The sequence below is a fragment of the Motacilla alba genome, chromosome 19 (genome assembly GCF_015832195.1).
Source record: "Motacilla alba alba isolate MOTALB_02 chromosome 19, Motacilla_alba_V1.0_pri, whole genome shotgun sequence".
NCBI classification, from domain to species: domain Eukaryota; kingdom Metazoa; phylum Chordata; class Aves; order Passeriformes; family Motacillidae; genus Motacilla; species Motacilla alba.
The window spans coordinates 3,123,744-3,137,281 of NC_052034.1; the positions used below are offsets into that span (position 1 = coordinate 3,123,744).

General features: G+C 48.5%; 1 protein-coding gene across 1 annotated transcript in view; it reads right to left on the reverse strand.

Annotated features, from left to right (window-relative positions):
* The window catches only part of NXN (nucleoredoxin), a 47,050-nt gene extending 38,464 nt beyond the window's left edge, over positions 1 to 8,586 (reverse strand). The window contains exon 1 of the mRNA XM_038158033.1: positions 8,203 to 8,586. Within this exon, the coding sequence (XP_038013961.1) occupies positions 8,203 to 8,520 (318 nt within the window). The 5' untranslated portion in view covers positions 8,521 to 8,586. The remainder of the gene's footprint in view (positions 1 to 8,202) is intronic.
* Between the last annotated feature and the right edge of the window lie 4,952 nt (positions 8,587 to 13,538).

The window sequence follows — 13,538 nt, forward strand, 5'->3', positions numbered from 1 at the left end:
TGCTCCCCACGCCAGGCACAGGCTCGGGTGTTGATGGAGACATTTTGGCTATGACAAGGCTGCTGCTCGCTCATCCTGGGCTGCTGCCTTCTGCCCAGCAGGATTTATCAAAGCCAGCTCGGAGCTGGAAGGAAGGATGAAGCAGTGGCAGCTCAGAAGCAAATGCTGAGGGAAGCAGTGCCTGCTCCTGCCACTGTCATGGCAAGGGCAGCGACTGCCAGGGCATGGGGAGAGAGCCAGAGCAGGGTCCCAGTCAGCTTGACACAAATCAAACGGGCTCATTTGTCAGCATCCTGAGCTAACACTAATGAAGTCATAGCTATGACTTCATCTCTCCAGTGGGAATCTCTTGGGAACAAGGGAGAACTAGAATTTCTCTCTCCGGCTGGCTCATGCAGTTGCAATTTGTTTCAGTTGCCTTATACTCTCTTCTGCAAACATTACTTAATTCTCATCCAGATTTTTAAATCCTTGCCCTGAAACTGTAAAATAATGTTTCCTTGTCAGCTGTCAAAGCCCAGCCTTGCTGAGATCCCTCCTGGTGGGATCTGACCCCCTGTGCCAGCTGCCACCCATTCCCTGGGGTCTCAGCCCACAGCTGAGGATGCCACCAGCTATATTTTATACCTCAAACATGTAACTAAAATCTGGTTACTCTTGCCAAATTCATTTTAAATAGGGACTTTTGCAACTTTTCTCCATTAAAATATTTTAAAGTCAGGCTGGATTTAGCCACAATTGCAAAGACAGACAAAATGTTGCAGGAGGACCCTGGAGCTTCCTTCCCTCCTTGGCTGGGCAGGACAGATTCCAATGCTGCAAAAACCACCCAGCAATGAATCTCTCACACCACCCTGCTGCTACAGCGCCTTGTCTGCCTGGAGATGCACCCAAGAATTATCCCAGGGTATCCCTGCTCCCTTCCCCATCACAAGCTGTGGTGAGGGTTTGCTCCCCTCCCGTGCACCGTTCCTGGTTGCCACAGCTGGAGCAGCACCTATCACTAGGAATGCATCCTTCAGGAGCCAGATTCTCTGGGGTGTTTGGGCTCTCCCCACACAGGCAGAGACCCTGCACTCCCACACTGCCCCGTGCCTTGTGGAGGGCTCCCATCCCTTTGTTTTTAGGCCATAAGGGCTTGCTGAGCCCCAGCATGGGTTTGATCAGATTGCAGATGCTCAGCTACTGCCCTGATGCAACCGAGCAGTCAGTCAGCCATTCGCTCACACTAAATAAAGACTGGAAATTCTTTACATATTAATTGTTGGTTGCAATTGTTCTCAGTGCTGACAGACAGACGTGAGAATATGCAGAAAACATTCCTGCATCTCTTTAGTTCCACCCTTCCATTAGTTGTGTGTACTCTATGCCAAATCAATAAGAGACTGCTTTTTGCCTGGAAAACTGAGATGATGAAAACGTGATCAACTGTGAGACAAGGCACGCATGTTGTAATCTGAAATACTCCTATAATTCACTTTCCCATGAGAGAATTTAACAGGTCTATCTGCTTACTTGTCAACTCATCCCACTCCCAGCTTCTCTATTGACCCTGTCTTTAATTTACAACCTACAGATTTAACTCTGATTGTGTTTTTTTGCCTACAGAGCATCAGCTGAGAAGCAGCAGTTCCAGCCAGCACAGAGGAAGCTGCTCTGCAGAGGGACATCAAGGCAGTGCTGGAGAAAGCCCCCTCCCCAGAACACCCCCTAGTCCCCCATCTGGGCTCCCACCTCAAGAACAGAGAGGAATTAATGTGCCCAAAGCCCAAGCCGTGATGAATCCAAGCACCTTCCCCAGGCTGGCAGCACTCCCTCCCTTCCCAACCGTTATTATCTGGAGATGGCACAAAGTGATCTGTCTACAAAAACATTTCAAACCTATCGTGCATTACACTGTGATGTGCCATGGAACCAGTTTAGAGAGCACATGCAGCTATAAAGTAGTGATTATTCAGTATTCAACCCAGCCTGAAAGCTCAGGAGTCAGCTTGTATCTGCTGAAAGCGGGGGGCCTGAAATTATCCGTGAATAGTTCAAAGCTGCAGTTAATTCAACATCTCCACTTTCAAAAGCATAAAAATCACAGATTCCTGGAGCGTGTAAGCTTTTCAAAAATTACAAACTACTAACTGTCAAATCAAAGCAGCAAATAGAAATCCACATGGCTGATAAGACAAATAGTTGCATTTTAAAGAGTAATTAAATATCACTTTGGAATATTTTGCTTGGAACTTGTTTCCCTGATAAAAACAATGGGGAGGGGAAGGAGGAGGAAGCAATCCACGCACGCCAATAAGCTTCTCATCAAACAAATGCTCAGGCAAGCACTGCTCAAATTTGTTTTGCTGAATTCAGAGTTCAGCCTGCTGTACAACAGCCTCCCATGCCCTCTAAGTTTCCCTAGATCCCTACATTTCACATCAAACTCTAGCAATAAGGAGGAGGCAATCCCTATGTTGAATCTGGCTTGTTGGGGAGGAGGGTTGGGACAAGAATCCCCATGGTGTGATCACTAAAAACTGCAATATTTTCTGATTTGACTTAGATTAAAACCATGCACCAACTTCCATGCTGGGAGCATGGCTGAAAAAAACAGGAATGCAAAACAGAGAGCTCTACCCAGATGCAATTCAGAAGTGAAACCTTACCCCAGTCCCACACACTCACCCCACCAAGTTCTGCTTTGAAACACTAAAAGTTTGTCCATGAGAAAGGATCAAAAAACTCCAAACTATCCTGGACTCTTCCAAAACCCAAACCTGCCAGCAATGAACTCACCAAGAATTTCACCCAAGTTTTCTAGTACAAAGCAATACTTGTGAGCAACAATACAAAAGGATTGAGTACTAAACAAGGAGACAGCTACTGCATTTCAAACTAAAATGTTTTTGAACTACTTGAAGAAGCCACCATCCAAAGGCTAGGCAAACCTGATGTCAGATTTTGGGATGGGATGTGTATAGAGCCCTGTTCAAGAACCAATCATTGATCAGCAAACTGCTTGTCCCCACCCTGGAGCCAGGAGGATTTGATCATGGAAAGATGCCCAGGACTTTCAGAGCAGGTCCTAAAACGTGGGCAATTACCCACTGAAGGATGTAATAAACACCACAGCAGACTACACGTCAGCAAGACTTTTAAAATACTAATTCTCCCCCTGGGAAAGTGCTCAGAAAGGCAACAGTTTGGATATGGCAAACTGAAATCCAACCTCCACGGACGTCAGTGGTGTTTCTGCAACTCTTGCAGGACCAGGACCAGGACACGGTCCCCAGACTTGCAGCCTTCTGACGCTCATGGGGATTTCACAGAAGGATTAGGGTCTTGGCATGAGAGAGCACTGCTAATTGCATGGAGGGTGACTGCAAAGCTGTGTAAAACACACGGAGAAATAATTTGGAAAAAAGGCATCAACAAAAACAAGAAGAAGTCAAAATGTTTTGGCTTCGATGTCATCTGCACAATGTGGAAATAGTGAATAGCTTATTCCTCACTCATAATTGGAGTTCACTGTTGAACGTCTCCAAAATCGCAGGGAAAAACACTCCATTGTTCTGCACTTTCTTTTGTAAAGCTGTTACGTGTTCAGCCTCTAAAGAATGCATTTTTGGAGAAGAACTATGCACTGATTACTTTACAAAGTAAAGTTCCTTTGCTCGGTCCTGCAACCTGAGAGTAACGAATGAAATTGTCAAGCGTGCGTTTTCAAAGGAACGTTTTCATTTCAACATCTGGATTAAGATGCCACAATGAAAAACAGCACACAGGCTTCCCTCCGCTCCCTTCATACATCTCCCATTCTTACATTTCAGAACCAGCGAAGTTTCAAAGCAAACAAAGAATCAGTTGGTGCTGCTAATGCCTTGCTTCTTACTCAATAGCCTGATGTCATGAAAAGACCATATTTTTCAAATCTACAGCTCCGTGAGCCAAAGAGTTCATATACATTCCCACCCCAGAAATATAAAGTCAGGAACACAGCTGAAAGTGATTACTTGAATATTTTTATATGATGAAATTCAAAAGCTGCTTCAAGTGATTTACAAAATCTTCTGTAAGACAAATCCCACATCTGTGCTGACCACTTGCCTCCCAGATCTCAGCAGATGGCAATTTCAAACAGAAAAGTTCTGAGTCCTTGAAAATCAGGGTGTACCTTAAACTGTAATCAAGGGTTTGAAGATTTTTCCTCCACGAAAAAAAAAATATGGACAGTCTAATTTAATGACATTTCTATCTTCTCCCCACCACTTCTTGTACAAAGTCTACACACAAAATTAGTACCTGGTGTCTTATTAGGAGAGGCTCCCAGGGCAGATGATCTTTTCACATAAAGGAAAAACACTCTGTCCCAACCAAAGGAAATTTACCAGTGTGAGCTAAGGGAGATCCTCAAATTGTTTTCAGATACTTGACTGAATAATCACAGAAAAACAATCAACATGTTTTGCATTTGTTTAAATCCAGAACAGAAGCATCTCAGCCTTCCCAAGAAGAATCTGTACAAAACTCAACCAGATGCATAAATACAGCAGAAAAAACACAAAACACAAGGGAGGCAAAGCACAGCCCCAGCACCACTGAAGCACTGCGTGGATGCACCAAGGAGGTGTCAGGAGAAAATTCAACGTTAAAAATAATGAGGAAGATGACTGGGCCAAGAAACTAACAAGTAAAAACAAAAGCAAAGGCAAACAAACAACAGCAAAAGATGAACTGCTGCTCTCTCACTGTAGAGCTTTTTCTCCTCCAGCGCTCTCCTTTCTCCCACTCCTCTCTGGAACCACGTGAGAGGATCTACTCAATTGGGAATGTGGATGGTTTATCATTTTTTAGCACAGACGACCAAGATGTCCCACAGCAACACAGCAGGGCAGCACTCCTCCAACAGCCTGTGTGCTATAAGGCCTTGAAAGGCACCCAAATTCACCCTGAGTTTAGGTGGACTGTGCAGCAGGGATGGTGTGGAGCTCACCGGGAGAAGTCTGGGATCCTTCCAACAGCAGGAAGGGAGACACCTCTTTGTGGGTGCTGGGGGACATCAGGGCATGTAGGCAGATGGGGGCGGTTTACTCCACTGAGGCTCTCAGCAGCAATCAGGATATTAAAGCTGTTATTAAGTCAACCCTCCAGAACTCGAGCAGATGTCCATGCAAACAGAAAACAACGGGGTGATGTTAAACCAAAACCACAACCAAAACGAAGACACTGAGCAACGTCTTCTCCCCGTTGCTCTGCTCAGCCACACCAGGCATTATCAGAAGACAGATCAATCACCAAAAGTTACCTGTGGCTGCCCAAATCCAGGCCCGAACAACCTAACTGAGGGACGTGCACCACGAGCTAGAGGCTTCCAATCTCATTTGGCTCATTCTGGCTTTGTCCTTGAAAAAAACCCACCCAATAATAGGTCTGGCTGCGGCTCAGACAGAGGCATAATGCCATCCTCCTCATTAATCAAAGGCTTTCCCCACGGCCAGATGTTTGCTGACTTGTACTGCTTTCTTTCATTACTGGTTTGGAGGCAAAAAAATCGCTGTGGGCTGAAGTTACTCTGATTGAACTGGTTGTCCCTGGTGACTGCACCCCGGCATTATTGAGTTACCCAGGCATTCCACAAAGAGTGGCTGTTTGCTTTGACAATTCCATCTACTTTGCCCAATAACCATCGGAGTAAGATGCTAATTTACTTTTAGGACTGTGGGAACTGTACTGCAAACCCAGCAAGGAGCTTGGGTTTTAAGATCTATCAACATTTGGTGCCCAGGGTTTGGAAGAAGGAGAGATGTAGAAAAATGAAGAATATGCCAGAGAAGGACAATGACAGATGGACCTTAAAGGTAATATTTTTTAGTAACACTGAGCAACGAAAGTGATGTTTTTCTATAGGATAGGAAGCCATCATCTCTCCACAAAGCTTTCATGGCCTCAGTAAATAAAGTAGAGCAACCCACAATGGGAAGAGTTGGCTAGAAAGGACTTCTGGAGGTCTCTGAGCCTGGGCATCACCCAAGCTCAACCCAGCTGGGTAGAGCTTCTCCCAAACAAGCCCTGTAACCTGCAAGGATGGGGAGCTGAGAGCTCAGGGACAGAGCTCTCAGTGTTCGCACCCCTCTTGCTGTCTCTACCCTGCATCTATAATATCCCTTTCTTCCCATAAATCTATATAATTCGCTGGGGTTTAGGAGTATCCCTTAGTGCAAAGGAACCATAACTCAAAAGCACTGCCTACATTCCTCTAATGCTTTTGTTTTAAAACAAATTAAGCCCGTGAGGTACTGAACATATGCTCGACATCCCCAGCTCTCGCTGGCATGTTTTTGAAAAACACAAAGTTTGTGCTTTTCTGGGGAGTCAGGTCATTAACCCGAGTATTTAAAAAATCAGCCTATTATACAAGGAAACTTCTAACTGCCTGAGCTACAGGTTATAAATCTCCTGTTTAGAAATCTGATATCCTGACATAATTGCCCTTACAACTTACAAATAGGTTCTCTGTTATCCGTAGATTAAGCTTCCTCCAAAGCCACATCACATCTGCTTAGTTTTGAAAATATACAGCACGAGCTTCAATTACTTTACACTCCACACAAAAATAATCCTGAATTTAACTCAGGGCTTCTTGGAATAAGAGTTTAAGACCCCATAATCTTTTTACTTCATGTTTTCTTGCAATCTAATAGATGGAAGCATTGGCCAGCATGTAAAATTAATGCCACCTTCCACTTCTACGATTTCCCAACCATTTAACTACATCGCAGTGGAATTTTTAAAGCAAATACGGCAAGCAGAAGTCCCACCATCTAAATAATCTGAAATGTTCTGTAGGGAAATGGTCAGCTACTAATTGGAACCACAGGGTTTTCACATCCCTGTAGGAAGAGGGTTTGGTTTAAAAGAAACCTGAGTTAAACTGTAGTTTCTCTGAAGGATGAAGCTTCTGTTGCAGCTCCTCTGATTAATGAAACTGCTCAGTACCCGAGCACTTGGGTGAGCTCCCAGTTAGAAGTGTCTGGACTTCAAAGGGGCGAACTGGGCAGCATTATCACCCAGGTGCACAGCATTAAATACACAAGAGTTTTTGCAGAACTGGGGGCTTAGTGACAAAAAACGACGGCAAATGAGGGAAAAAAAGGCAAATCCATGTTTCAAAGCGACATCTCTTCTCAGCAGCAAGGACATCACACAGCGCTGCCAGACAACAGCCAACTTTTCCTTAAATTCCTTTACCTAAGGAGCAGAGCAGGGCTCAAAGACCCATCCTGGAAGATGTCATCCCTCTCTCGTCCCTTTCATCCCAACACAGCCTGGCGGTGTCCAGACACAGAGGATGCCCGAGGGGGCTCAGCCACCCCCGGCCCTGCAGGTACCAGCGTTATCCCAATCCCAACCAAAGCTGAGCCAGAGGCTGCCCACTGCTTCTACACCCGCTGCTCAACCCCTAGCCAGAAAGACGTTTAGAAATGGCACTGTGGGGCACCATCTTTTCAATTCTTACTCAATTTCTTCCAGAGATTAGATTTGTAAAGAGGTTTCTTTTTCCTTTTAAGCGTTGCAGGCTCGTTGGGAAGTAGAGGCTCAGCCTGTGCCTTCCTTTTCATCGCAGCCTGCTCTGTCTGGATCCCAGCGTGCTTTCTGTCCATTATCTTTCAGATTAAACTCCACGGATGAGAGGCTGTAACTTGCAGAGAGTATCGAGCACACCAAACGAGAGGAGCAAACCCCATGGCACAAACTGGCCGGGCAGCTCCGCCAGCAGCTCCCAGCCGAGCCGGGCTCACTCGCTCCTCAAGCACCGCGTGTCCTCCCACGGCTGCCGGGGACCACGGCTCCTTTCAGTGCCCAAACCCACGCGGGAGCCCACGGGCACCGTGCCCAAGGTCTGCTTTCCCCGGGTGCCCACCGGAGCGACGCCGTGCCCGGAGGAACTGCTCCCCTCACACCTCAGCGGCCGCCCCGCTCCTCTGCGGGGCCCGCCGATCCCCACGCTGCCCATCCCGGGGCTCCCCTCCCGCGGGGCTCCCCCGGTGCCGCGGCTCCCAGGCCCCGCGGGACAGCAGCCGCCACCTCCCCGCCGCTTCCCCGGCTCCCCCGGGAACTTTCTGGAAGGCGCCCGGCCCCGGCCGAGCCCCGCGGCCCCCAGACAAAGCCCGGGGCGCGCCCCGCCGCCCCCCGCCCGGCCGCGGCCGCGGGGCTCACCTTGCGGTGCTTGTCGGCGAAGGGCAGCGCCAGCCAGGGCATGGCCCGCACCGCCTCCTGCCACTGCTGCTGCTCCTGCTCCGCCGACACGAAGACGATCTCGAGGCGCTGCCCGCCGGCCGCCGCCGCCTCCCCCCTGAAGCGCCCGTAGAAGGCGGCCAAGCTGGCGCCGAGCTGCGCGCACGGGCCGCCGAGGCTGCAGCCGAAGTAGAGCCCCACCAGCGAGACCCCGCGGGCGGCCAGCGCCGACACGGCCACCTCCTCGCCGTCGGCGGCCACCAGCACCTCTCCCAGCACGTCGGTGAGCGCGCCCGCCATCCCGCTCCGCTCCCGCTGCGCGCCCGCTCCGCTCCGCTCCGCGCACGCCCCGCCCCGCCAGGGGGCGCTGCCGCGCCGCGCGGCCCCGCGCCCGCCCCCGCCTCAGGCAGCGCCGCCCCGGCCCGGCCCCCCCCGGCCCCTCAGAGCCGCGGCCGGCCCGGGCACGGAGCGCAGCCCGGCTGAACGCTGACACAGAGCCCGGCTGGGGGGGGAGGCTGGGGGGAAGTTCTTCCCTGAGAGGGTAAGATCGGAGAGGCTGTGCGTGGCCTGTCACTGGAGCGTGAGGCCGGGCTGGATGTGGCTCTGAGCAGCCGGCTCCGGGGGGAGGTGTGCCGGCCTGTGGGAGACCTGTGGTGGCGCACACAGGATGGCACAGAATCAGCTAGGATGAAAAAAGACCTTTGGGGTCACGAGTCCGAGCTCTGACAGAACGCCGCCTTGTCAAACAGCCCATGGCACTGAGTGCCACATCCAGCCTTCCTTAAACACCTCCGGGGATGGTGACTCCACCACCTCCCTGGGCAGCCCATTCCAGTGCCCAGCCGCTTCTTCTGTGAAGAACTTCTTCCTAATGTCCAGCCTAAACCTCCTCTGGCGCGGTTTAAGACCGTCCTCTTCTCCTGTCGCTGTTGCCTGGGTGAAGAGGCTGATCCTCACCTGGCCGCAACCTCCTTTCAGCGAGTGGTAAAGAATTATAAAGTCACCCCTGAGCCTCCTTTTCTCCAGGCTAAACATCTCCAGCTCCCTCAGCCACTCTTCCCAGGACTCCTTCCATAAGCTCCCTTCCAGCCCAAACCATTCTGTGACTTCCCGCTGGCCCCATGAGGGTGGATCCAGCCTCCCCAAAGCCCACAGATTTATTCCCTTCTTTGTCTCCAAAATCGAACATAAATACATATTTACCCCTACCAAATGCAGGCAGAAAAACCTGAAAGCCAATCCAGGAGCACAAACATAAACCGGGCTGCGTTGAGTTACACGGTCTGGCTGGCTGGGATACAGAAAGGAAATAAAGCAGAGACGGTGACATGCAAACCAGGCTGTAAAATGTATTTGCTCTTTGTAATCAAAGTCTGCAATCTGCAAGCCTGCAGAATTCACTGCGGGATCCTCAGCTGCTCCCGACTGGTGTCCACGCAGGAGAAGAGCCCCAAAACAGCACACTGAAATCTTGCTATCTACCGCAATAAACACCTGCATTTTTACAACCCTTCCTTATTTCATTTCTCGTTACTGTTGTTGCTTCCAATTGTATTTAAAATCATTGTGTAGCATCCAGAGCCAGTAGGGGATGCTTTATAAATACAATTAATTATCATTATTATTATTATTACAGCTTTACAATCTCTCTTTTCTCTTGCCAAGACCTGCTCCCTAGAGGTGGTTCAAAGCAGGAGAAGTTTTGTCTTGTTTTTTATTTGTCCTTCCTTATCTGCCTTAATTAAGTATCTGGGTTCTTCAGGGCAGGGAAGCTGTTTTTTCAGTCTGCAACCCTGAACTCAACCAACCCATGCAGCAAGATAAATATTCTGCTGTAAAAATAATATTTATGGCTGCACTTAATACGTCTGGCCCTGCTTTTAGTGAACAAAGCAGGAGGAAGATGCTCCGAAACACAGAAAAAAATCAAAAGCATTTCTCTCTTAAGGAACAATAAAATAAAATGAGGAAACAACAGTTCTTAATGAAAAAAATTCACAAGGTGAGGTGTGGCTGAACTGAAATTACACCATGAGAGAGCTTAAAATGTGGTGGGTGAGTGTCCAGGTGCTGGTTCTGCAGCAGAATCACAGATTGAGGGTGCCCATTTGAGAACGAGCTTGAGACACTGGAATTAAAGATTCAGGACAACATCCCAACGTTTTTAATAAGCAGTTTCTTCTCCATATAGAGCCAGCGCCTTTCTGCATTTTTCTAACTCCTATTTATTTTTCGAATGTAGTAGAGGGTTTTTTATATTACACCCAGGTTGACTAGTACATACTACATTTTTCACTTAAGTATTTAGCAAGTATTTTTTAAAAATATTTACATATTTGAAAAAAATAATATAATATAATATAATATAATATAATATAATATAATATAATATAATATAATATAATATTATATTATATTATATTATATTATATTATATTATATTATATTATATTATATTAATGCTATTACTATTATATATATTACATTAATGCTATTACTATTATATATATTATATATACTATATATATTATTATATATACTAAATATATACTATATACTATATACTATATATGTTATTTTATATATTACTATTAAATTATAATATATATATATTCGTTTATTATATTTAGTTAATTCATAAAATAAATTCAATTACTTTTATTTCAAATATTTTTTTCAAGTATATTTAGCGAGTATTTCTCCCCAAAAAATATTTGGCGTAAATTTGGCTAATGAGTGGCACATTTGGGGATTTCCCTGCCTATTTAATTGACACCCGGTGTCTATTAAACATTAGGGTCTTGAAAAATCACCTCATTGGGGTCTCGAAAAATACAAACACTGACGAAATGGGGCAGGGTTAGAAGTGCCGAGCCGGGGGAGCGGAGAGAAGAGCGGCAGGCGGAGGGGATCCGCGTCCCCCCGTGTCCCCCCCGGAGGGAGCTCGGGACGCGGGGCTCCGGTGCCATCTGCCGGGAACACCGCGCACGGCAAGCGGGGACCGCCACCGCCGCCGGGAACGGAGCGGGGAGAGCGCGGCCGGGAAAAAAGGAGGCTCGAAGGGACCTTATGGCGCTCCACAGCTCCCTGCGGAGAGATTGCAGCCGGGTGTGGGGCAGTCTGTGCTCCAGGTACCAAGAGGTACCTGGAAGGGATGTCCAGGGCGGTGGTGGGATCAGCATCCCTGAAAGTGTTCAAAAACCATCTGGATGTGGCACTGAAACAGCAGAGTTACCCTAAAGTATCCACTGATGGCTCTGATCGTCTGATCCTATGGTACAAAACTCATGTGAAAACTTGATTTGATTGCAAAAGGCTCTTCGGCTTTCAATTCAGCTGCATTCTGAACTCCACGTTGCACTGAGGGTGGATTTTCCACAGAGTGGACATCAGCCAGCAGCAAGGTGTCTTGGAGGAAAGGGACACACTTCAAAGAGTTTAGTGCTTGACATAAACTCATTTTGTCCTGACATTCTCCTTACAGGGCAGCTCTCAATCACGAGCACATTTGTGGGGTGTATTTTAGCAGCAAGATGTTGGCTCTGTTTGAGATTATGCACATCCACATCCAGAGAAAGCTTGGGTAACCATCCTGCCGGGAATCGGCAGGGAAAACAAGGGCTAATTCTGCTCTGCACATGATGCAAGTCAACTGCAATCCTTCTCTCAGTTTTTCTTCTGGAGTCACATCAGCATTGCTGAGAGCTGCACAGTGTCGCGGCTGCCGAAACCAGCTCCAGCAGGACAGCCCGTCTGCCTGCTCCAGCTGGGCTGGGGCTGGTCACACTTTAACTCCTTTAAACTGGGCTGTCTGAAGGTATCAGCCTCCCAAAACGCTGCTATGGATTCACTGGGGGTCTAAAACAACCGCACGGAGTTTGACCCTTCAAATTCCTCCGGCTGGTGTTGCAATCCTGTTAATAATATCCGGATTGCTGAGGGCAGCTCCTGGTACCTTTGACCCTCCTCGTCGTCTGTGGCTCCGGAAGATGAGTCCTGCTGAATCCAGCTGGCGAGGTCCTTGTCCCTGTCACAGAGGTGAGGCAATGCCGGGTCTGTTGTGCCGGTGGCGGGGGAGGCCTCAGGGCACCCCTGCTCATCCAGCCAGGTCCCCGGCTGCCCGTTCTGCCACTTTGCACCAGGACTGGCATCCACGTGTAACCACAGAAACACCAAACAGCGCTTCTGAAAGCGACTAGAGTCGATTTCAAACACCAACAGCAAAACACAAGGAAAGGGATTTCAACCATTCAACAAATTTTTTTTTTCTGTGTGTATTTGGCTCTCTGGGGGCTAGTCCAGGACCTGGCTCCTGGGACTGGGAGGGAAATTTTCTCCCCAAACTTGTAAAGATGAGGGGTTTTATTTTCAAAAAGGTCCTTTCCCCCCGGGTTTCTGCCCGATTCTCTCCCTGCCCTTCACCAGCCCGGGGTATTGATCTCAGCAGGGTCACCAGTAAACTTCAAAGGGAGTCACACTTGCACTGCTCGTTTAGGACCATGAATAGCACCATCTGAGCCTTATCGCTTCCCCTCTGCCTCCACGGGAGATAACGGCACGGCAGGAGCCCTCCGGCCATCTCGCAGCCAGGCTGGTGACAGTCACACCACCGGTTATCACCTTTCCCATAACCATTTCTGCTTCTTCAGAGCTGCCCCTGCAGCACCATCCTGCACCCACTGGCCTCAGGAGAGGAGGATCATTGAGAGGAGCCCTCTTCTGTCCGGAAATACTCTGATTACATCAGGGCACATAAAATCAGTGTGACCGTGACTCACCACCACTACTATGCGATTTTTCCTGATGTCACATCATATTTGAAGGGACAAGGGGATAAGTGAAACATTAACAAGACATTATGTTTCGGGTTGGTGGCACCACAGCTATAAGGCACCAGGGCAGCATTTAAACAGCTGGAAAACCGAGACCCACTTTCCACTGCAATTTTCCATGCGTTAGCAATAGGTTTGGTTACAGCTACTTGGTTACGAGTACCTGCCCTGAGGTAAAATTTCACTCCTGTAACAGCCCAGCCTCTGACCCAAACCAAATCTCCTTCTTGCCAGGTGCTGGGCAAACACAGCCATTCCAACCTCCTCACCCTGCCAGCCGCACCGCTGGGCACCAGCCTGCCGGCTGGCAACCCCTGGATCGGGGACAATCCCTGCTCACGAGGTGCTGGTGAGCGGATGGAGGAGAAGGGGAGGCTGCCCAGAGCCGCTGCCCAGCGCTGTTTCCGTGACGCTGATGGCAGAGGGGACATTCCTTTGCCCAGATGTCCCATGCCTGCCTTTGCCAGCTCCTGTGTTAGGGGACCC